This window comes from Anas acuta, chromosome 5, assembly GCF_963932015.1.
Source record: "Anas acuta chromosome 5, bAnaAcu1.1, whole genome shotgun sequence".
NCBI classification, from domain to species: Eukaryota; Metazoa; Chordata; class Aves; order Anseriformes; family Anatidae; genus Anas; species Anas acuta.
Genome location: NC_088983.1, coordinates 59,492,373 through 59,518,954, shown reverse-complemented (window position 1 = coordinate 59,518,954; position 26,582 = coordinate 59,492,373). Strand labels below are relative to the sequence as shown.

General features: G+C 35.6%; 1 protein-coding gene across 25 annotated transcripts in view; it reads right to left on the bottom strand.

Moving 5' to 3' along the window:
- The window catches only part of PPFIBP2 (PPFIA binding protein 2), a 110,322-nt gene that overhangs the window by 38,933 nt on the left and 44,807 nt on the right, over nt 1-26,582 (bottom strand). For 12 of the 25 annotated variants that reach the window (XR_011097374.1, XR_011097375.1, XM_068685104.1 and 9 more), the window contains 2 exons: nt 10,987-11,079; nt 6,347-6,460 (listed from right to left, as the gene is read on the bottom strand). Coding sequence is in view for 21 of the 25 variants with exons in the window: in XM_068685104.1 (XP_068541205.1) it covers nt 6,347-6,460; nt 10,987-11,079 (207 nt within the window). In the remaining 4 variants the exon portion in view is untranslated. Of the gene's footprint in view, nt 1-181; nt 312-1,478; nt 1,554-6,346; nt 6,461-10,986; nt 11,080-12,066; nt 12,271-18,055; nt 18,191-18,469; nt 19,290-19,779; nt 19,892-20,754; nt 20,891-26,582 lie in introns of those variants that run through there. The other 13 variants (XM_068685106.1, XM_068685114.1, XM_068685116.1 and 10 more) reach the window with 11 other exon arrangements.

The following is a 26,582-nucleotide window of genomic DNA, read 5'->3' as shown; positions in this document are numbered from 1 at the left end:
AACTTTATTTATTTATTTATTTATTTATTTTGACACTGACTTGGCATTCAATGATGCAACAGGAAGATTTCTTAATAAGGCATAGCATCCATCTAGACATTTTTAACAACAGATCTGTCCTTTGAGTACACTGTCTGTTATTACTCCCTACTTTTTCAATAGGCTCCTAAATTACACTTACTTGTGCAGTGGAGAGTAATACCTCACCCTCATTCTGAGTTCAGCAGCTCCATGTGAAGAGTAAGGTGCTAGCTGGTATGAGTGAGCATGAAGGCAGCTGAGATCATTTTTTAATCAAGTCAAACAAAACTTTACAGTTTGCTCTGAAGCTGGAGGATCAGATCCTCAGCGAGTGTAAACTGGCATAAATCTCTTGCCTTAAAATAGACAAAATAGCTAACTAGCCCTGGTTTGTTTTCAATGGAGCTACATTGATTTAAAACAGCTGACAATTTATCTTGCATCTAGAGTGTCTAACTTTTGCTTTGAAAGAAAGTGCCGTTTTAAGTAAATGTCCCCTCTTGAAATGGATAACATCTGGAAGCAATTATTTTCATCTTCAAGCAGATGCTCACAGCGAACAGCTCATTAGAGAATGTGACCCATTTTGTTACAGAGAAATTATAGTGTATTTCAGTGGTATGATGCAACTTGAAGCCAGCCAGAATAAATATGCCATTGTAAGAAAAGAAAATACAAATTTATGTTATTGGTTTTAAAGCAAAAAGGATAATATGAGAGAGGCAAAATGGTGATTAGGGTTGTAGCAGCTTTAGGAGGATTTCAAAAATCTCAAATATAGAACATACTCTAAGAAATCTTATGTATAAGCAAGTTACTTGTTTTTCATTTAAAATCCATTAAAAATATAAATTAATTTCTTGAAGGTCCTTTTTGTGAAAATCAACTTTTAATCTTAAAAAGTGAAAGAAAATGCTATTTTAGAGTAGAATAATTACAAAGATGACTCATGCAGAAGGTACAAAACATGTATGGCAGACAGATCAATGCACACCAAACTAGTTCCAAACACAACTGTATTTTTCAAATTCACTCTGTATACTTCGTAAATATTTAATCATGCTTTTCAATATTCCTAGTGAAACTGACACATGCACTGTATCTCACGCATTTGGTTGGCTTGGAAATACGAATTTCTCATAAAGCTGCTTATAAAATTTAACATGACAGAAAACAGCTTAGAAAGAGGGCACCCACACTATTCTAGGTTATCTGTTTTAAGCACTGTACATTTCAGGATATTTAGCAGTCTACAAAACAGATGAAATAATCATGCTATATACTGTTTCAGAAACCATAAATAAGATTCTAGACAAGTGGGAAAAAAAAAAAAGGCAGACGCTAGGGTCTCGTTTGCACTTGTGCACTGTACAAAATACAAGACTTCAAAATTTCATACTTTTCACATTCATTAAAATAGCTGAGAGAGAGAGAGAGGCAGAGACAGATGGACCTACCTGGTAAGCAAAATTCAGCAAGAACCACCGCAAATGAGGACTGCACTTTCCAAGTGCTGTGTGTCAGCTGTGGTGGAAATAAGATATTTGCTTAACTGAAAACACAGCTGAGAGCAATGTACGTGTGTAATCTCCATGAAATGGTGCAACTCAGTAGCAGAAAGTGAATTACAGCCCTCCAATTCATCATTTGTCCATTATATAGTTAAGCAACAGAAAGGATAGAACTTCCCATTGCATTCACAAATTGGACAGTCCTTTGCATGTATCTGACAAGCAGATGTGCCTATAACTGTAAAATAATAAAGCAGTGCAATGCTCACCTGTATAGATAAGCTGCACAACTTGAGAGCACACTCTGAAAACCTCACGCCTTACAACCAGAGCAGCACAGAGCACACTTTAAACTCTGAAACAGTAAGCTAGCTGCTGGCAAGGAGTTACCACACGTTATAAACAAGTGCTGAAATTCATTTAAGATCAGATAACTGAGGCAATTGAAAGTTGAAGGAATGAATCTTGCCAGCCAACAAAGTTCCTGAGAAGCAAACAGATACACACCAGATTTGCACTGTGCAACCAAGATAGGATTCCGTCTCCCTTGAGAAAAAGACAACAGCAAAAACAGAATAGGTACATGCTAAATTGCATGGGATTCAAGTTCCTACTCTAATACAGCTCCTCCCTGCATTTTTTTTTTTTATTTTTTTTTAAGAACATTCTCAATTGTGCCTCACCAAGGATGTTGTCTGGCACATGTTCACCTGCGCTGCGCACCCAGGTAGAAATTAGCCATAAACTAACACCAGAAAGAAGAAAAGCACAGAAATTCACTCCTGTTCATTCAAGTGTTTCAGTCTCCATGCGTTTGAGACAGAAAAAACCCTAAAGCCAAGCACTTTGTACTTTGCAACAGAATTTAATCGACAGAAGACACAATAATCCTTATGCAATGCAGCCATCTGACAAGATTCCTCTGGATTCCTTAGTGCAACTACGTGTCACAAGTAAGCTGGAAGGCAAAAACAAACTGTCAAACCACATTTAGGATTTGGTACAGGTCAGGCAGAAGACAGTCACTGCCACACAGTTCAGCATTTTGGCACAACTTTGGTTGGCAAAATAACCTGTACATTTTATGCCCTAGAGCTTCAATGACAACTAGTATCTGCTAAATCAATCAAGTGCAGCACAGGAATAGCAAAGAAGTATTTTCACTTGCGATAATTACTATACCAAATGCACTTAAAAGAACTGTGGAAGTGAAATCCAAATGTGTAGAAAATTCTCTTTTCAAACTGACAAGAATGACAACATTGATTCCATCGCACCAGTGCATTTGCGTTCTGGCTGGCTGGTGCTTTCTGTTATGGGACAATTTAGGACAACTACTTTATCTATATACAGAGAGAGCAAAATCTACTTCTGCTTTCCAATTCTGTTCTACATTTATTCACAGTACAAATGAAGCAAAAGTTGATTAAATGTGGATAGGAAGTCCCTCCGAGGCTAACGTAGCAGATGTTCAAGATCCCCTCTTTGCTTAAAATTTCTTTTTTAAAATTCACTGGAAATTCTTAGAAATGCTACAGATTAATTTAGAGCAAGACACATATCTACCATTTTTCTCTAAAATCAGCTGTAATATCACATTTTAAAGTAGCTGGTATACTAGAAATGGACTATCACAACATAAATTGTGTTTTTAAGATAATTCCAGGAGGTTTTTTTGTTTGTTTGTTTGTTTTGTTTTGAGACAAACTCATTACAATGTACTAATGGGCAAGGGAGGCAACTATTCACACAGGTATGATTTCCATGTCTTTTACACACTCATTGGCAACCAAAGTCAATTCAGAGAGACCAAACTGGGGTCTTGTTCCTAGGCATGCCCCAGAAAATTTTCTCTTACCACTGACTATGATTGAAGAACAAGAAAACATTTTTCTTGGCCCAAACTAAAAGGATATTTAATGACGGATCTAAAGTTTTGCCGTTGACTTTCATGAGTTCTTGAAAGACCTACTTCATTTTAAAGACAATGCAAATACCTCAAAGGCAGTGTTCTTTCTTAATTAGGGTCTGTAGTGGAAAAAGTATCCTTACAAAAGCAGAATGTTGAGTTTGACATAGTAGCATCACATGTCATGAAAACATACATGTCATATTTATTTTGGCTGTGGTTTCATAAACATCTAGGTCAAATGTGCAGTCCACCACTGTCCTTATGCCATGCCTTAACCTCTTCTGTAAGCTGGTTCAATTCACTAACCCAGCAAAAAATATCTCCTTTTAACCACTGCCTGCCCCCCATTCCTTTCTGCCCAGTCATAGAGAAAAAATTCTGGTGAGCATCAGAGTCAGTAAAAAATAAGTTTCAGATGCACATATTCAGGAACAGAGAGAACAAAAGAACAGAACAAAGCCTTCTCTCTCTCTTTTTTTTTTTTTTTTTTTTTTTTTTTTTTTTTTTGTAGTGGAAAGCTGTTAGATGATCTCAACACGTTTCCCTAAAGCCCACATTTTGACTAAGGAATATTGGTCCCTCCTCTTAGAGAATCACAATTTCCTCCAAAGAAGCAGCATCTCTATTGTTCAGCATTCAAGATGTCCATCCCAAATGCTGAACAGCCTTTTTAGGTAATTCGAACAAAGTTTATTTTAGCTGCTGTTTCAAAAGTGTTTGCATGATAGCTTTGTAGCAGGGTTCAAAACAACTGTGCATAAATCATAAGCCAAAAGGATTTTAGCCAGTAACCGCACCCTTACAAAGTGGACAAGTCTCTGCTAGCACAGACTCAGAAAAGCTATTTTGCAGGGTAGCATTACATACCCTTGCTGTCGTGGTACCAACATTTTAAGTAATTTCATTAAATTATCTTAACAACACATATCATTTTTTCGTTGTTGTTGCTATAGCATTTTGGGCACAAAATTAAGTTAGATTTCTTATAGTTCCCAAAATTAAAAAGACAAAGCTTATGCTGTACTGACATACATGGGTTCTCAGGTAAGTAAAAAAAAAATATGCATATCCATATTGCAGTTACCTTAGTTCTACCAATACACGTTAAAGATTGCTCAAAATATGGCAATTGTCTTAATCATTCCATCTTCTGTTTAGAAGAAGCTGTCAGCTTAAGATCACAAATGTAGGAATCAATGTAGTTCAATATATTCCAAATAAGTAAGCAGAACCAAGAACTAAAACTGGATTTACAATATACCTCAAGAGAATAATAGAAGTCTTTCTGAAAAGCAAGAATGTTTATACAGGCAGATAGAGGTGGATGATTACTATTTATTTATTTGTATTACAAAACAGGTACTTTCCTGCAAAAAATAAATTAATACCATAATAATGTCTTAATTGCCCTTGAATGATGCAGAGAATAATTCTGACTGGAAAAACTCAATGACAACATGAATATCTTTCATGTCATTACTAAGTGTCCATGGGCACTTGTACAGGACATTGGAAACTGCTGACGAAGACGACCTAGTTTTACATTAAAACAGGAACCTTCTACACTCTATATGAATGCATTCATGAAGTTTGAAAACAGATTTTCATAATTTAAATATTTAATAAACAGTTACTGTTCTTTGAATTTCACTTCAGATGTCACTGAAAAACTAAACGTACTTGCTGTTTACATTTTCTAGAACACCTCTTCATTTAAGTATAGAATAAAACTTTTCATAGTTGGAAACTTTTTGGGTTACAACAGTTGTGAGACCAATTTTGTTTTGTTTTGATTATTATTTTATTATTTATTTATTTATTTTTTATTATTTATTTTGAGAAACTTGGAGAGCTCTAACTGAAAGATGTTTAGGATACAAGTTCACCATATGGAAACTGCTACCATTTAGATACAAATGTACATGGATCCTTATCATAGTAAAATAAATTTATTCAGAATAATAAAAGTTTAATTTAAAGCTTTGAATAGTTAATTGAAAGACTTGCATATTTCACACACACAGACTAAAATATTGTTTGTAACAGAACATTTCAGTGGCTGGAAAGGAGAAATACATGTTCCTCAAGAACAATATATATCCTGCAAATTTCTGGATAATTAATGGGTTATTTACAGTTTCAAATTTATTTTCAATGTCTGTGCACTGTATTACCAGCAGTTTATCTGCATGTTTAGCAACTTTTCTTGGTAGAAACAGAAGATTGCACAGGGAAATTTCTTTCATGGCCACAAACCTACCATCTGTGCAGTAACACATGAAATATAAGATACTTATTATTCATCCTTCTTCCTCAATATATGTCTTGAAACACCACCAATAGATTAAATCATATAGCCTGAAACTGTTGATAACAAAAAATGCCATGTACTTTTTTTTTTTTCCAAAAAGAAGGTGAAAACTAAATTAAGCAAAAATCTATATAGAATCTAACTTGATACTGTAATTCATTTCAACTTTACTAACTGTTCAGCTTCAAAGCCTTATGAAAATAGAAGTTTTATTTAAATAAAAGTTTTCAATTCTATAACTGTACATATATGAGGTACATTTAACCTGTCTAACCAGTTACTCAACCATGTCCAAATTTAGTTCATCAGCACAGTGCAAATAATACACAATAGTTTCATTTTACATGCTGCCACGTACAGTGTTATGTAACCAGCCAATAAAACATTTTTGCAACAGAAAAACAAAGAAACTTTTATTTCAAAAAAAAAAAAAAAAAAAGTGCAAAGCAGCAAGAGAACAATAAAAAGAGGCAATTCTTTCTGTTTTCTCTTTTTGCCAAAGGCACTCACACATGCAGACAAACGAAGCTTGCATATTCTCCTCTCCTTTGGAGGATCTTATGTAAAAATCTTTCTAATTCAGATTTTTACCTGTTGAAGCATCTCTTCTGTAGCATTCAGTTTCAACTGATGCCCCTCAAGACAGATTTCTAAGTCCCGGATTTTCTCTCCTTGAGCTTCCACCTGGTCTGTAAGAACACTCACCTGTAATTTGAGAAGAGAAGCGCAATGCTACTGAACTGACTGTAAATAAATTTGAATTTCATTACACAATTAACTTCCAAATGCACATTTTTACCGCAAGGTCTCTTTTAAAGTCCTTAGTAGTTTCATACTCTTTCATAACTTGCTCTACTGAGACAGTTTTCCAGTCTCACCTACAAATATTTTCATTCAACCCCCGCCCTACTTGGACTGTTTTTTTTTTTTTTTTTTTAATATTAAAATGAGAGAACATTTCTAGAAGAGCTGGAAGAATACTTATAGGTAGCCTGAGTCAGTTCATGCACAAGTCTCAACAACTAGAAAACACCAAAGAACATATTATACTGAAAATACTTGAAGTGGTCTTGAAGCATGCACTGCTATTTCACGTTCTGTTGGCACTCAGCTCCCTAAAATGGGTAAATGATAAAACTGTTCATTTGGAAACCAACCAATTACCTTGCTTCTTACAAGAACAGAAAAACAGCTTACCTATCAACAAAGCGTTTTGAAGTTGTAAGGAATGCGATGAGTAAAAGGCATGTTTTAGCAGCAACAGAGTTCTATTCCAAGAAAAATTCCCAGGCTTTGCAAGCCAAAACATGACAGCAGAAGAAATGAGATACAGACAATGAATCCCAGGAAAAGAAACAATAAGCTATACTGGTAAAAAACTGTAGGAATTGTGGTACAGACTGCTGAACGTGTAACAAGAAAAGCCCAGCAGCCAAGCTCAAAGCTTGTGAAGATCTAAAAAAAACAAAAAAGCAACCAACAAACCAACAACAACCTACATGTAGGCTCAGAATAACATTAGATAGATATGAAAAAGTGTTAATTCCTATGTTAAGAAGCACATACACTCTGTAGATTCATTTTTGGTGTTTATTTATATAAAAGTAGTTTCCACCGCAGAGTAAACCTTGATTACACTAGAAAATGTTACCTCAAACAACAAAGCAACCATAGGTTTCTAAGCTCCAGTTTTAATGAAACATGTTAACAAAAGCTTATCTACATTCTTGTATCCAACTCTGAAGTACTTGTACTTAAAAAAAAAAAAAAAAAAAAAAAAAAAAAGTACTTGGAAGTGAAACCTTTAAGATGTACCCATACCCGTTAAGCAGCATTGTTAAAGCCCAAGGGAATCAACAAACAACTGAGTTCACTTCAGGGCAGCTGCAGCGGGAATGACTGGGTGATCCGTATTTGTTTTACCTGCAAACATAAGGACAAGGATGCCTGGGAGAGGGATACAGAAAAAGAAAACCAGAGCATTTTATTTTTATGCCTTTAAAGTAGTTGGCCCTTGAGAAAAGCACATATGAACACAGGATGAGAGATGACAGGAAGGAGTGGGTGGAAGGAGATCGCAACATTTTGCCACTCTTGGCCAGAAGCACACTAAGACACATGTGAGCTGGTAGGGTGAAAAGAACTGCCCATAAGGAAGTCTGTTGCTTATCAACTTTTTTGTTTCACTCCCATTACGTATGTCATGGTGCACAAGAAGTTCTTAGAGATCAGAAAGCAAGAAAACAAACAAACAAACAAACAAACAAAACCCAACAAACAAACAAAAAACAAAAAACAAAGCCCCTTCTTCAGTCTGACACAGTTTTCAGAGCAAGTAAACAAGTTTGACTTAAAGGGTCAAGTATTGAAACTTATATTCAGTATTGAAACTTATAAGGAAAACTCTGTGTATTAAACGTGACCTGCAAAGGCATTTAGTAAAAGTTTAGTAGCTTTAGAAGCACTGTGCTGAATATTCCAATTATTAGGTTGAGAGGCACATTAGCTACTTTGAGCTCATATTTTCCTCTCCATTTAAGATCACATCTGCCAGACTCTTCTAGGAATCAGTAAGCTGCACACAGAGTATAACCTCAGCATATGCTGCACTGGCACGTCCATCTTGCCTTAGCAGTGCAACATCAACATGAGTCAGCCCCTAGTGAATACATTTTCCGTAAATATCTATAAGGGAGTTATATTGATAAAATAGCCCCAAATCAAGTGGTATAATATTTTAAAATACCTTAGGAAAAAGACCTTTGTGGAAAAGCAAAACAAAACAAAACAAACAAAAAAACTAAACAGTAAGTACATTAGTACACAGGCACTGAGCTCTAAAAGAGTATTGTTGATGCTGTAGCATTTCCAGTCTCCACCACACACTGAACAGCAGAAGTAGGTTTCAAGGTCCCCTGTTTGAGTTAGTCTTGGGAGAAACAGAGTGTGAGTGGCACCTGTAAAGTTGCCTTGGTATGGCTTCTTCTGCAGCAAGACTGGAGCTCTCCCAGCTTTGTATTCCCCACAAATTATAGCTGTGGGCCACAGTTACTGGCACAACAGACTGTAAACCACCACAGAGAGGTGCTCTGTCTCCAATCACTTTTTCATCTTTCATGCCATTGGTCACACTCGAGAGCAGGGTTTGCACCAACATACTCTCTAAGGCCAACGTAACCTCAAGATGGGGCTTGCTTACGTTCCTCACATTGGACTGCATAGACAGAATGTGCAGAACTGGTGTAAACGAGGTTCTAACAGAATCACGGGATGGATGAGGTAGGAAAGGAGGATGACCTCTGGAGGCCATCTTGTCCAACCCCTCTGCTCAAGCAGGGCCATCTAGAGCAGGTTGCCCAGGACCAATCCCCAGCTCTGGATCTGGGCATCTTCTTATTTTTGTTGCTGATCACCTGCTGACCAAGGCTTTCATCTATGTTATTTGACTAGGGGTTTTGGAATTCTACTGCAATAGCGTGCATTGCAATAGGAAAATGCATTAGAATATATTGACTATACCTCTCGATGGGGTTACAATGTAGGTAAAAGGCAAAAAAAAAAAAAAAAAAAAAAAGTTTCTACATCTGATTTTAATCCATTCCTTTTGCAGGAAAACTGCAGGCAGGACTCTGAACCATGTCATAAAAGCATGATCCATGTCACTTCTTTAGGAGTTTACTGTATTAGCTGTATTGTCTAAATACCTATTTCTGTGGATGAAGAAATATCTTCTAAAAAGCAACATGAAGAGACAGGGAAAGTACATACTGAGAAGTTGCCTCTAAGTTGCCTCCGGTGCTTCTGGAGACTAGTGATCCTATTAAATCTGCAAGAACTGACACATTTCTAACACAGCCAAAGCTGTAGAAGACCACCAGTGCAAAATGATCATCAACAACCATCTGTATGGTTCAAACCACATCCAAGAGGACAGCCCCTTCTATACACAAAGATTATGGGACTATAAACATATGTGATGATATGAAGGACCCCTTCAGGGCAAAGACACAGGTGCATCAGTACAGCCCTGTGCTTCTGAGTGAACAGCTGGGTTTTCTTCTAATAAATTCTTCTAATTGTTGCTCCAACTATGAGTGCACATTTGTACAAGTGTGAGAAGTGAACATACTGTGTGAAAAGCAGTGTGCTATCATTAATAGAATCTCACTAATAGAATCAACATGCTACAGTTAATAACAGTTTCATTAATATGGAAATTACTATTATCAATAAACTACTAATAAATAAATATTTAGAATAATTATTATTTAATAATATTATTTATTACTTATTTATTAAAGTTGTGATGCTGTCTCAACGAACTTCTAATCTCCTATTAAAAAATGGAAATTTGAAACACACGAACATTTAAGTTCCAAACAGATTTTATTTTTTTTTTTCCTCCACTCAGGATTTGATTTGACTGTACCTCCCACTCCTTAAGGTTTTTGGTGATGTAAAGCAACTTCAATACAATATACACGCAGGGAAAATATTAGTTCTACCCACGTATGACTTACGAAAAACTTTTAATTTCTCATTTTTATTTCTGAGACTTGCAAGTCTTCCACATCCCAATAATAACCAAACTATCTGTCTGAAACTATATGGTGTCCATCATCTTGCTTTTGAATCCCTGGTCTCAAGATGCTAAACAGCTTCCCATACCGTTACAACCTACCCATTCTCATAAACATAGAAATAGATCACTCAGTGGAATGATAACGTGTTTGCAATACACATTTGCTAACAGAAGTTTAATGACTTCAATGGAGAAGAAAGTAAGGGATGAGTACGTTATCTTGAAACACGACAGCATAATTTTTCCCTTATTCTTCAGTCTTTCAGTTCATTAAAAACAGTGTCATTTCATCTAGAAAGTAACTGGCAAAATCCGGCAAACACAGAATGAAAACTATTACCAGTACATTATTATCTTGGAGAAATAATAATAATTAATAATAATAATAGTAACAGCAAAAATGTCAACACTCTGAAGTTCTCCTTAATCGTAATTCTTACCATAGCTGTTATTCCCCACCCCTACACCCAGTTATCGCACCATTAGGCTAATCATATGGATTATAAAAATCATAAAATAATTCCTGATTAACTATCAGTTACATTTCATGACCTGCTAACTTTTTTTTTCCCCACAGAATATACTCTATTATTTCACCTTTTATTCAATGAATATCGAGTACATAGACAATATTCTGTTTAAAACATACCTGCAGTATGAGAGACTCTTTATCACCTTCTAATCGTGCCAATCTTTCTTGATAGGTTTCATTATTAGTAGATGAATGATGATTCACCTGTGACTGGGGAGAAAAGTACTATAAGAACTTTTACAGTTAATATTAAAATTTCAAGCAATAAATAATAAAATTGATACAGCATGGTTGTTATAATGCAAAATACATGCAAAAAGTAGGTGTACAGAACAAAGCTGTTTATTTTGTATGTATTAAACCTTTTGCACGTGTGGTTTTTAGCTGGATTTTGAATACTTTCTCATTTCCAACAATCAGTAACTGTATAGGAATAGATTTGATATGTGCTAGCAACTTATCACTTCACTGGGAGATTCCAGCTTAACAAGGCAAAAACATGAACTATATGCTTTTAAAGGTCATTCCTTATTAACTTTTGTAGTATAATGAAAATAAGGAATCCTCATAAGTAAACAAGATTTATTTCTGTATGTCCATCTAGATAATCCTTTGACCTCAGCTACAAATCCTCAATCAAAGCATCAGCCATTCTGCTTGGACTATTATTCCACTTGAAGATCAAAGTCTTTTAGATCAGAAATCTTTAACCTTGGCAGCTACATTAGAACTAAAACTTCCCTCCATATCATTAAATGGTTTTCCCAATGGACAGCCCACAGGCCTTCCCAATATTTCTCACTTGCACACAATGGTAGGTGAACACTTTTCTGAACACAGAACATCAAGTTCAGCACACTACAAACAGCAAACAGCACACTACTAGGCAGAAGAAGATTCTCCTAGTAACAAAAGCTAAGGATGAAGACTGCCCAGTCAGGTAGTCTTTGTTTGCACCGTTTATGCTGCTGTCATCTGCTATTTTTTATGCTAGATTTAAGAGATATGCCTGTAACCACTTGTGTAACCACCTCCCCCCTTCCCTTACAAACACTGTGAGTTAAATTGCTGCCAATATATTTTAACATAAGCAACTTGTCATCACTGCAAATCACAGCTGAACATTTTATATAATCAGTAACTAAGAATTAATTCAACATCAAATCACAAATAAGACAGACACTTTACTACACTCACATTTAGCAAACGTATAACCCCTGGTGATGTCTGCAGCACTGACTGACTGTGAAGTATCTTCTGTTGGAAGTTCAACACTCAATACCCATATAAGACCTAGTGAATCACACACATGTGGACAAGGAGAAGTGGAAAACAAACAAACAAAAAAACCCAACCCTGGCAAAAGGTCAGCCAGAGACCGCTCAGATAAGTACAGTACACAGAAAATGGCCTGCTAAAAAAAGGGGCTGACTGACACACAGCAGTTGTTTAAGACTTGGGAAGTCTTTGTGGCATGCATTAAGACAAGATAAAACAATGTAATATGAACCAAGACCATCTGTGGATGGTTGGAGTGCACATTGCAGTTGTGAAAGAGTACTGAGATGAAACTGAGTATAGTTAGGTATCACATGTATCAGCAGGAACTGAATATGGAACCGTAGCACTGAAGTTGTAAGACCAGACAGCAAGGAGTTAGTGTAAGAGATGACAAACAATGAACACTAGACTCATGGAACCACACGAACCAGAAGGCTGAATCAACAAGATTTTCCACAGACGAATATGTTGCTTCAGAAGATGTAGCTTTAAAGACTAAAAATTATTACCCGAGCTCCACAACTTATAAGTTAAATGTATTAATTATATTTCTTGTAATGAAACAATGGGAGAGATGTCAAAAAGAAAAAAAAAAGTTTCTGATAACGTAGTAAAGAAGTAGAAGGAAAGGTGGCTGGAACAGTTAGGATGGTAGTAGTGCTGCAGATGAAAACTCAAGTGTATACCATACATGCTTTGCCTAAGACAGCTGCAAAGCAATTTCTCGAAGCACCTATATTACACTCTCCATAGAGAACTTGGATATAGCTTAATGATAATCAGATTGCACCTGATATAAATGCAAAGCATTTCCTCAAATAATTCAAAACCATTTATGCCAGTTCTTAAAAAAAAAAAAAAAAAAAAAAAAAGCAGCTTCAGCTTCTTATTCATCTTTAGTATCCAGATCTCTCTTGAATATGTTCCCTTTAATTTAATTTGGACATAATATTAACATATGCTGAAAATATGAGTGTCTAAGTATCACTTATGTGATCCAGTCATTACAGAGTACTATTCAGAGAAAAAGGCTTAAAAATCCCTCCAGAATATGATACAAAAATAAATAAATAAATAAATAAATCAGACTTTAGAGTATGATTCAACAGCTTTATGTTAAAACAAGGATAATTAGCAAAAATACAAAAGGGTATGGCAAGAAAGGGAAGACATATTTGATCAATTCAGCTAGCTAGCTTAATTTTCAACAGCCTTCTCAGACAGGAGCTCAGAGTCCAGTAAGAAAGGAATTTTTGTTTCCTTGCATGTTATTTTAACAGGAGACAATTCAGAATGCAGCACGTTGCCAGAACTGAACAACTGTTGTTTAGAGTTTATGTACTGATGTTCTATTCAGAGGTTTCTGAAACAAACCTTGAATCTGCATAGTCTGTAAAAGTAAGCCCCTTACAACAAGCACATATGCAAGCTAAAAATTTGAATATAGGCCAATTTACGTTCTCCTTGTGTCTTAGGTTTCATCTCCAAGGAACTCCAACACAGCTGATTTTAAAACAAAACCCACCAACTTCTGAAGTTCATCAGCAAACTGTTACACAGAAATTTATCACTAAGGTTTCTCATACTGGGCTATGGAGGAGGAAGGAGCTGGGAAAAGAAATCTGGCAGTCAGTTAGACTGGTGATTTGTAAGCTTTTTCAACAAGTCACCCGCCTCTTAGCATACAGATTACGTCAAAACCCTCCTCCCTTCTTATTCAGAGTCACATGAATCACTTACAGTTCCACTGATAATTGAATCAGATGCCTGTGGCAACTGTAGTACTTGCATTAATGGGAAAGATTAGGGACATCCATGATATATTGTCTTCTGTTGCAGTTTAGAAGCTGAGAAGAGGAATATGGCCAGCAGAGTTCAACCAGCCAGTTTACCGCAAACTACTAACAGCACACAGACTGCAATATTATATTTCAATACAGGAAAAATGTACACTATAGACTTTTTCCAGTCTCTCTGGAGTTGACAATATTTAGAAGAATACAGACTTCCCAAGTTTTGATTACTGTTTTGGGTCAGCAGAATTGGTGTTATGAGTCACAATATTTGCTATTGTATAGTGGTGAGTGAGAAGCCCACACAGTAAACAATTTTATTTTAGCATCTATCTATGGATATAATACAAATTTAATCTCTTGGCACCCTAGTGCTACCTGAAATACACACCCATCTGAATGTATGTACATTCACTCAGCATACTTGAGGAGGGAGAGGTGGCTGGAACATGATTTCTGGATCTGCAATTCCTGCCTTTCATCTGAAGGCAATTATGAAAGCAACAACAGGATTTTTCTGCTTGTCATTGTTCATTGTTGATTAAGTGAAAATGGGAGTCAATCTGAAAGAGCTAGCAACATATAGTCTGCAATTAAGTACAGGCAAAGCTAGGTAAATTCACGCAGTCCTTAAAATCAAATAATTTTGACCAAATATTTATACTTTTATCAGGATAACTTTTCCCATTGCTAAAACTTCTCCTCCAGACAGTTAAGTTATTTAAGGAAGATATCCTTACAGAAGTCATGAGGTTCACCCTTATTATCATAAGCTTAATTAATACAGCATATGCTTGACTGCTTCATCTCTTGTTAGCACAGGTTATGTACAGTAGCCAGAACAAAAGAAACAAAAGCATAGCACTACTGTATATCTGTCTCAGGTCAGCCATCAGCTCAGAGCTGCACACACGTGAAAATTTAAGTCCAAAGCAAGCTACAAGAGTCATCACATTCCCATTCCATATGAAGGCATCTCTTTCAAAATGACAAGTCTTACCCTTCCAAAGTTTTCCTGACACACGAGATTTTCCATTTTGCTACACTTCATCTACTGCAGTTCAAAAAGCCCAGTTTCATAATGCTCTTGGAGAGCACGTGATATCATTTGTCATAAATATTAGCATTTATTTCTGTGATGAAACTCAGTAACTTGTGATTACACCTATATGCCCATGAACCAAAATGGGGGTTATGTCATTTTTATTCAGAATAGCGTGTTCCAATTAAGGCCAGATGGAAGGAAGATAAAGCAACAGCACCACAGAGGAAATTGTATGTGAACCTCTTAACCCAGGCTCCTTAGGAGAACCAAAGAAACTCATGCTGAAGATGACGCACAGTTAGCATTTGGAAGGTGGGGGGAGAGCCTTAGGTTCTTTAGCTTGCAACAGAAGTTTAACGGCAACAGATTCATACTTAGGCCCTGTAAAAGGACCTGACATCAGCTACCTGCCAAATGCTTCCCACAGACTGACAGCCAGTCACAAGTAATAGTAATAGTGCCCTGTATATACACAAGAACTTTTCCATCTCCTTCTAGAAAGAGACTGCTTAGAGATGCGCCTCCCCTGGTGTGTCCTGTGACCTCCTTAACTTGGCTTTGCGCCTCACTAACAAGGTATCTTTGAACATTGGTGCTGTTACAAACTCTGCTACAAAAGGCACGAAACCAGGGTGGTACTTGTGTGTCCGATACCATTCAGCTTTTCAGGCAGAATAAGCTCACCCACACGGTTCTGAAATTGCCACCTTCATATGCCATAAAGTATAGCATAGCTGTACCCACTGCAGAGTTTTGTCTTTGATATCAGGCAAGATGTTATCAACACAAAATTCTCTCTCTTTGACAAAGACTACTCCTGCAGGCAGCATTAATTCCTCTTTCTCTCAGAAGACAGAAAAAAGTAAAAAAAAAAAAAAAAAAAAAAAAAAAGTGAACAAAGCATGACCTGTGCCTCATATACAACTGAGACAAGACTAAAATTTTTGTTTGTTTGCTTGTTTGGCTCTATTTGATCTTACTTTTTGGTGCCCACTCTATCCATAACCTATGAGCATTCTTGGCACAGCACTTTTCACAGGTCATTTTAACATCAAGAAAGTCTAATGGAAAGAGATGAAACGTGGTAACGCTCTGTTTAAATTTGACCTAAATATTGCCTTGTACCTGCTGCTGTTGCATGATGCTACTGTTGTTGTTATGTTACAATACTGCTGCTTAAAACCGTATCCTCTGTTCTAAGCATCTGAAAATATCATCTGTGTCCTTCATTTCCCCTTGCCAGGGTCTCATGATTTTTTTATAATTGTTTGTTTGCTGTCCTAATCCAGTCCAAGGCACAGATACATGTGGGAAAATGTGGCTTAACCAACTAACTGCAACATCAAAACCGATCCTGGTCTCTGAAGTGACTTCTTATGATGAAATTGGAACCAGCTTTGGTGTACTTCACCAATGGTTTATGCAAGTCTGTTGCAACTACTCTGTTAAGTGCCATTTGTTACTCTGGAGGGTACTCATACTTGCAGTCACAGCCAAAGAGCAATAGTTTATGATTGCAGGGCCCCAAATCTATCCTAGTCAGTGCCAGACATGGCACTAGGATTCCTGAATATGAAAATTAAATAAGTAACTTAGATTTTATTTTATTTTTTAAATCACTTATCAAAAGAATTAGGGAGCACACTGTTCAAGGTTTCCTGGGAACCATGCAAGATCATTTTTCATTCCTCTGCAATTCCCCCACGTGCTCACTCCCTTTAAGAGCCTGCAAGAAAAAGAAGCAATATTGATATTCTCCTTTATGTGCCTTACACAAAAGGAATTAAGTGCAACCATTGTAATGGCATTATTAATTTCTGAAGAAGTTTGTCCTATGTTTGAATAGAGTATCCTTTCTAAATACAGTACTTGAAAATCATCCCAAAGACACCCTCTGTTGTTCGTACCCCCAAAATGGTTAGCATTTCAGTAAAAGCTATTCTTCACTGAAACTACCTTTTTATTGTTTTGTAGTTCTCAGTTTCTCAGTGCACACTGAATGCAACAGTCTGATAATACCACACCAAAGCCTTTTTTTTTTTTTTTTTTTTTTTTTTTTTGAAAATTACATTTTAGAAATGAAATTAAACCAAGAAGCAGGGGCAACAGACATACTATACTCAAAATATCATTTAAATAACAAGTTAATGTGATCTCAAAAACCACTAAAGAGTTATCTGGCTTTAACTGTAGAGAGCACAGGTTAAACTAACAGTCTAATGTTACCAAATGTACTTCCTGTTGCCTCCTCTCCTTCACTCACCCACTCATTCCCCATTTAATCCCCTCCCCATCCACATGCCAGAAATGTAAGCGCTTTGAGAATGTGATGCAAATGTTTTGTAATTTAACTGAACTTTAAGATTCTCAAGCTTTTATTAAAGACTGACATATCATGAATATTTTATATTTATTCAAGAAGCTACCAAAATTGAAGTTCCTATTCACATTCCACACAGGTATTTACCTATATTTTATGTTTACATGTTCAGTAAAAACAAAAAAAGAGTGCATGCTCATCTGCATACCTATGTTTTTAGACTAGTGCCATACAGAAGCACTAACATAAATAACGTGCATACAATTTCCAATAAAAATACACACAGGTTAAAAATAGTTTTTTAAAGGTATAGTGAGATGTGCTCCTTACATGACATACAATTAAATCAATATTGTAATTAAAAACAAATAAACAAACAAAAAAAACAGTATATTGTGAAAGATCTATTCTCATCCCACTCATGCATTTTTCAAAAACTGAGAAATAAATAGTTAAAACCTATAAAACCTACAAGCTGACAAAAATTAAGGGATTTTTCTAAGGTGATCAGACAGCTGCATAAACCTTGTTTTTCTTTTACAGGAAGACAAAAACAATCTCATTATATTACGCAGTTAATTCATGTCCACATTCACGTTTATCACAAAATTAGGATTTTAATAGCACTGCTTTTTTTAAAAAAAAAAACAAAAAACAACATATTTTAATAAGAGAAATGTGGGCAGGTAAAATGTACCACCATTTTTATCCAAAACAAAGACATCCCAAAAAGTCACTTACAATTACCTCAATGAAGAATTAAGTGAAGAACCAGTGCAAATACATCTTGATTTTAAACTACAATGTCGTAAACAATGTATTCTCATTTTTTGCCATACATTGTCACGTAGGATATACTTTGTTGTGCTATAATCTCAGGAAAGCATAAGCACTTACTAGAATCTATTGCCATTTGTTCAAAGTTTGATTCTAGAGTTTCACTTTTAAAGACAAAGACAGCTGATTCTCCCCCCTCCCGCCCTCCTCCTGCATGCCTCCCCCTCCTGCATGAAGCGTCTCCAATTCATTTCTCATAAAGGAACTTACAATATTTTACGTCTGAGGCACCCAATGCATTTCCTTCTGCGAAACTCGGAATTCTGACTTAACTTTGCTAACATGCATTTACAAAGACAAAACAAAGCACAGCAAACCACTTACCCTCTTTAGCCACGTGAAGTGCTTGTAAATATCAATCTCACCATCCATGCTTTGGGCCCATCTCAGCAGTCACATTCCCAGGGTTAAAAGAAACTTTTGGAAACAAGCGCACTGCTTTGTTCTACAGGATATAGCTGTGACTTCTTCCCCTTTCAACCCCTCAGCTTCTAAAATCTTGAATGTGTGTTCACATTTCAAGCTAAATCTACTGCCTCTGTCCCAGTCTTATCCCAAATGCTTCTCACAGATGTATATACAATGCACAACTGTATAAACTTCAGACTCTCCCCCAAACATCTGTTTTTTTTAAACAGCAGATCGGTTAGCAACGAGAACAACGTAACTCTAAAAACATCAAAAATATAACTTGCTAAATTATATTTAAAAAAGATCTTTCAAGAACAGTATAAATCTGCAGAAACTGTTCTTGTTTAATGTTGAACAACAAGCTAAGCTAAAATTATTAAGCTGTCACTGAGAAACTATTTTCAAGTAATGCTTTCCCTGGCTTTCTGTTTCAAGAGAGGCTGGAACTCATTACCAAAGACCCCCTATTTCCTGTCTCTGTTTTACTCCCTGTTTATCGTAACACGACTCAGACTTCTTAGTTTATTTCAAGGCCCAGACTAAAACTAAAAATAAGTTCTGCTCTTTGAATTACTTGCCTGTCCTCACAAAAAAACATTATAAAAGAGAAGGAATTCAAGGACGATCCTGTGGATAAGTTAATTATTCCATAAACACTGCCAGAGAGGCAGTTTTCCATCTTAACAAAAAACGACGGTACCCTTCTAAGATTTTTATCTGCTGAAGCTGAAGTCTCATAGCATGGCAATGTTTCAAACTTGAGAACACCAGGATAATAAATGCATATGCAAAGCAACACTCTGGCAAAGCAGGGAAGTTTAAAAGTACTCCCTGTTACTGCGGTGTCCTCTAGTGCCTCCACACAGTAGTTATGATTATGTTCTATTTTTTCCCAATCAACTCCTGTTTCCAACTTAGTTTGGTCTTAAACTGTACATCTGATTGTTCCATATATGAAGACAACGGATTAGACAATGCCTATTAAGACTAAAATGCAGCTGTCCCCATAGGATTTTTGTGATGATCTCAGAACATTTACTTAGCTCCACATTTTCCTCAGTTCCTACAGCCAAACACATTCTCTTGTTTAAGAAAAAGTACAAGAATTTGGAAGAGCCACTGTCAGAGCTGCCCATCATTCTAACGCTATATGCAAAGAACTCAAAGTCTGAAAATGTATAATGCCCTGAAAAACAGTTATTAAAAGGATCTGTCACACTTACTTATATATCCACTCTCCAAAGTGTGGAAGTTGCTACAATTACGTGGGGTTTTACTATTTCAGCCATTCATGATCCTTTTTACCTGATGCATATCTTTGCAGGATCTTCCAAGTCACAAGCAGGGATAGATACAAACCTAGACTACCAGCCTTCTTTAAGTAGCATATGGTAATAAACACATGAAGTCATATGACAGGAAAAATATGAAATGACTTCAAAAAAATACCACTACAGGACTTCTAAAAGTGCTAATATAACTAAAATCACCAGTAAACATAAGAAGGTTAAAGAAATATGTTTCCAAAAGAGAAGCATACCACAAGACAACATCTGCAGAGAACTCGGGTTGCTCTGTACACAGAACGTACTTATTCTACATTGGTTGTACAAGTTTTTATACTATATTAATGTTGACGAGATAAGCTCTTTCTTAAATAGTTCGTGTCACCTGCCAAAAACCTTAGTATATTGTCTGTTTTGCATTAAAAAAAAATAAAAATGGTTAAGATGCTCTCAATATAGTACATTCTCTATCTGTGATAGCGTCTCTCATAGCCGACAAACTGAAGACTGAATGGGGGTTCTCTTGAAATTAAAACATAACTCCCTACAGATTAAACTTTTTTTTTTTTTCCTTTCTAGAAAACTAGTTACCTGATTACAGAGAACAGCAAACACATCAAACTATCTCATATCTCTGCATATCCCACAGCACCACCGCTAGAGTCTCAAATTCCTTATTTGATCCATTTCAAAACAGAGGCTGTAAGATTTATTTCAGGTTTATTTAGGGAAGGGGAGGAACGTACTCCCTTAAAATGTTCCAACATACAACGCCTTTAAATGATTTTGTTTTTAATTAAAGAAATAAAAACTACAAGAAAATTGTATCATTCCACTTTTTGGTGCCTCAGTGTAGCATCAGCAATGAACATAAATTTATCCTATTAAAAGCATTTTAAGTGACAAACATACCTTCTTTTTGCCTTGTCATTTGTCCTGGATTTCATGCAAAGGCACTTGATTTTGTTACAGTCATTCTTCCTGATTAAAAGGTAAACGTGTCTGAATTTTCTGCATCTTATCAGCTATGAATGTTGACAACACACATTCCAGACAGTCACGTGTTCCACGTGTTCACATTTAGCCTGTCACCTGCATGCTGAACTTTATGTTCTGCTTGAGCTTTGGCCTGGTAAAGTTTTAGGCACCAACTGAATGCAAATCGATTGCCTCAGATTCACTTAGAATATTTTCCCATTTCTCTGGAAAAACAATTTTTTTTCCTCTTCTGGGCAGTGTGAAAATATGGAAAATATGTTGCAATGTGAGGATTGCTTCATTGGGTTACTGCTGTGTTTAAAAAAAAAAAAAAGAAGTGCGAGAAGGAAATCGATGTTTATACATAGTTCTTCCGTGAGCACTAATTCAACGGAGAACTGAAGCCAAATCAAAATAAAAAAAATAAAAATAATCCCCCCAGTATCACCAATATCCCCCAATACCACCATGCTCATATGACACCCCAAGGAGAGAGAATGATCTAGCTACTCACTCCCAGGAACTAACATTAAGCTTTCCTTCATCCATCACTCTGCGCTCTTCCCAATCCTAGTGTTTGAAGTGCCTTGGAAACAAAGGGATTAGGACCAGATTTTGTCCAGGAAAAAATTCCTCAAAATGCTAATTCATACACCTGTTATTCTCATACTGCAAAAAAATGTGAGAACTTGAGAGTGAAGACAGACAGAAAAAAAAAAAAAAGAAAATAAACCTGCACAAGAGTACATGTGAAAAGAAATTCAGACCATTTGTGAAAAATGCAATCCTTTTTCAAGGATTTCCAAGGAATCCTGGAAATCCTTTTTACGTGGTGAGGAATGGCTTCAGAAATCTAGATGAAGCACTTCCTGAGTCTTAAGAGTCTTAATCATGATGAATTGATGATGCCTAAGGGCAAGAGGAAGATGAGAATGTTTCAAAAAAAAAAAAAAAAAAAAAGGAAAGCAAGCAACAAACAACTACTGCATTTTGTATATGAACATATTTGCTTTACTTGTGGTAATTAAAAAAACACAATGAAATACTATATAAATACCAATAAAACACCACAATGAAAGAAAGCAAACTAACAACAACAACAAAAACAAAAACAAAACAACAACAACACACCATCCTGGGAAAGACTAGGAATAATTTTAGACACATGAATAAATATTCCTCTGCCAGCAAAAAATGCACTCAATACAAATGGTTTAAATCAGATTAAAATCTGTATTTTAGAAAAATAAATAAATCATAATTAGATGGCCATTATTTCCAAGCCATTACTGTTGCATATTTGGAGGAGAAGGGAGAGGGAAAAAAAATGTAATACTTCAAACAGGTGCAGACATTTTTGGAGTCGTTCCCATCTGCGTGCTGTATGACATCACTTATCTTTTCTGGTTATTGCTCAAGTAATAACTAGCTGTCTTTCCTTGGCTTGCATAAAGACAGCATTACCGATACCTTGATGAAGTTGCTGTTTATTAGTTCACCCACAGACATTTGCACATTCTTGGCAGTTGCAAACATTTTTTGCCATATGCTGAAATACTTTTTCCAGCCCAAGCTCTAGAATAACTATAACTTTGCATGAAAAATGTGGATAGTAAGAAACCTGAGTACTACGTTTTGGCCTAAAAACTAGAAAATATTTTTTTACATAATAGGACAGTAAAATCACTGTGACCTCTACTTGGCCTCTACCTCCCTAACAAATTGCTATAGTCAAGAAAGGGATACATTGGAAGATAAAGAAAATATTTATAGAAAAGTAATCAAATTTTACCACACAACAATTACAATAATTGAAGTTTAGTTTTCAGCCTGAAAAGTTTCAGTGCACTCCTGAAATTATTAAATTTGCAGTAAATCAGTATATGAAATATTTGAAGCAGGTTATTTACCAAATAACTGTACATGCATCAACATTACCAGGTAACATTTTGCCTCTTCCAGTATAACCTATATTTAAGTTTCCCAGACCTTTACATTTCAGAATGGAAAAAATCATTAATAAACCAAAGCAGAATAAGCTGCAGATAAACCCTTGCTATTTCTTATTCTTATTCCTTATTTTATATTTTATATTATAAATAAATAATATAAATAAGTAATTTATATTATTTATTTTATATTATGCCTTATTATTATCAATAGAAAAATAACAGCTTAATTATTTTCTTCTTAAGCATTTCATTAATTCAGGAAAACAAAGCACATGCTTATCTACCTACACAACTGAGTAACATGCCATCACACTGTATGCTATTTTATATATGCAAAATCTAAAATAACTATAATTTGGTTTAATTCCTAGAAGATCATGAAACCTGAAAATGTTTAGTCATATATTAAATAAGTATAGTTAACTACTTGTACTACCATTATTAGCATACTATTCCAAAAAGAGCATGAAATACTTTTTTTGTGAAGTACATTAATGCTATCTTTGTCATTAATGATAATGTATCTCATTTGCAAAATGTAAACTTACTACAATTTTGTGAAATCTGAATAAAGGTTACATACAGAAATACTTCAAGACTATGTCCTTCCTCTAACATTCTAATAATACTTCAAAATCAATACAGTACGTTTTAAAAGAAAATTTTACCCCTAGGTTCTTTACATGGATATTACCTTATATCTTATCTGTTATCACAATTGTTTAGTTAAATAATCGTCTCTTACCAATCCTCTTAATTTTTTGATGGAAAGCATTTTCAGATGTTACCTCTAGCTACACTTAAAACATTAGGTACCTCATAGCATTTACATTTATATGTTAATACTTGTTAAATTAATGCAGTGTATCATATTTCAAATGATGAAAAACAATGCAGCTGGAAATTAAACGACAATGTAACATGAAATGTAAAATAGTCACCATCCATAACATTAGACACAAAAGAAAAGGCAAACACAATACTCAGCTGCTTAGTGCAAAGGCCCTCAAGTCAGCAGCTAAAGGAGTCCTAGACAAATGGAGTTCTAGATAATATGAATAAATCACGTTCATCCTTTTGAAGGCTAATATGCAATTTCTGTACACAATCATGACTTCCAACAGAGTAGATCTCTAATCCCTCTGACAATATCAACGTGTGCATAGCTCACATAGGTGATGATTGCCCCCAAGGGCTAAACTTCATATGATGTCATTAGGCTACCTTGAAATCTTGGAAAACTTAACATATAAAAATAACAGGAATACCACCTTTCTTCCATGAGCACTCAAAGCCTGTGGCCTTAACACTGTTTAATCACTTCAATCAAAAGTTGGCTTTGTTCAGTATTCTTGGTCATTACATGGGTGCAAGGAATTGCAGAAAACTAACCCCACCATGTCATTTTAAGAAATTGACCTAAACCAGCCCCACTGACTACAAAGCTATTTTAATCTTAATTTAGTTCGTGCAGCGAAAACTTTCCTACCTCTGCTAAACGTCTACTATGGAGAGCAGTCACTCTTAGAGAGCATGAGGCTGGCTCACAGACAATGATGGAATGTTAAAAATATATATAAAAAAAACATTATCCTGGTTTAAATAAATTCCATGCGAGCCATGTGCACCCCCCCCCTTTCCACTGGTTCCAAGGCATTCTCTAGTATGCATAAATAGCTGCACATATGAAGGACACTGCTGCTTCCCAAGTGCTGTGAATTTCTATAACATGCTTTGGGAACTCTAAGAGGACAATATCTTCCAGTTCAGGGCTTCCTCGCATCATCAAGTGATTGAAAAAGAGCTGAAGCACAGCAGAGGACCGGGTCATTCAAATTATGACTTGGACTACTGCTCAGAAAACATATCCATCCAATATTTCAAGCTGGCAAAAATAAATATGAATGTATACAGAATGATGGCTTTTCTACACTGTCCCAAGCAGGCTTTGCTGGTACATTTTCAATTTAACATGTGCTAATACCACTCGGTAATGGGAAGATTCAGTTATATATAGCTCCATCATGCCTCTCAACAGATGAGTCCTGCAGTCAAATCTACCAGGAGATAAATGTACTGGCTTTAACTGGCATTGCTCAGAACATATTCTCTTCCCACTCAGCTGTTACTGAGAAGTTCTACTGATGCATACATTTAATACTTCTGTTTTTAGCAGCAATATCTTACATTCCAATTATATATTTATACAGCGCTTTTAAGGACTTCTTGTAACCACAATTGTTTGCAAGCAAGTATGATTTTTTTTTTTAAACTAGCAGAGGATGTTACTATTATATCCCATCTTTATAGAAGCATTTGTGTGCCCTGTATTGCAGTCATTTTCCACCTCCGTTCTGGGCAGATAATGCTAAAATGAGTCCTAGACAGAAGTGAAGAGACTAGTGATCATGTTTCAGCAGAGCACTTTAACACATGCCTAAAATGTGTTTTTACACCATAAATTACACTAAGCCAGAATTATGAACTGGGATTCACTATTTTAATCGAAGTCCCTGTGAACACACTGGAGGAAAGACATCCTTGATTTTAACAGACAGTGGAAACAATCTCTTCTGAATCTTAATCATGAATAAAGGGCAATCAAGTCTAAGAAATTTATCCTACTCCTGCAAACAAGTCTGTTTTTATCACAGCAAAAACACAGCATGAAATGAGACAAAGCACAGCGTGTATCATAAGGCAAATGACATCATTTCATCAAATTACTTCATGTTCCTCTACTACTACATCCTATCTTTTCCTCTTCCTCTACATCCTATCTTTTCCTCTTCCTGCTTCCTCAAATTTGGAACATTTAGAAAGATTTTCGGAATTAAGCTTCTGAGAAAAAACAAACAAACAAACAAAAACATAATCAGGGGAATACTAATGAGTTTTCAAGAACCAGCATTCTAAGGGTCAGTATAAAAAGTTACACAGTGAAGCAGCTTGAATTGAATATAAACATTCCATTGGAAGGAAGATCATGCTTTGCAATCATGGAAATGAGGCTTTCACTCATGTTTAAAATTATTTTAGGACCGCTGTAAGAACATTATGGTTCATCTTTACTCAGAAATGGGTTCAAGAAATATGTAGAAATAAATACAAGAATTAACAGCGTAGACGTTCATCTAGAGTTCTGAAATGGAACTGTCTATAAATACATTCTTTCTTAGCTCACCAAGTCAAACAGTCAGTTGTTACTGCAGCAATTAATTTTTAATGTTGAAATTACTACCTGCTTTGTGATATGTCATGTGGTCACTGGCAGTACTAAAATATTTAACAAGAAGTAGTGAAACCACACAGAAAATTGTTCTATACAAAGTTTCCATGATAATCCTTTCAAGTCTCCATGATTATCTTTTTGTGTCTTTTTTCCTCAGTTTTCAAGACCAAAAAAATTACCAATGTATAGACACAAAGTTCTTGAGCAGTTAAAAGTGTACTATTAATGATGCTTTATTCTATTTTTGCTTTGTTAAAAGATTTGTGCTTTTCTAAAGTTACAGAAACTGTTATATCCTCATTCCATTATTTGTAGTAATAGTCTATCTAAATTCAGTGCTAACTTTGTCATACCTACTTCGTCTATCTCAAATCAGTTGCAGTGAGGTTACTGTGCCCAGCTATGCTGTAAACTTAAATATCTGATGTTGACAGGTACCAGACCACAGAAACTCAAAAAACAGCCTTAGCCAAAAGTATACATTTAGTTCCACAAATAGTGTGTGCTTCTTCCTCTTTCTTAAGGGTTTGTAGATGATAAGCACAAAATCTAACTCCAGCTGAAACAATCACTATCAA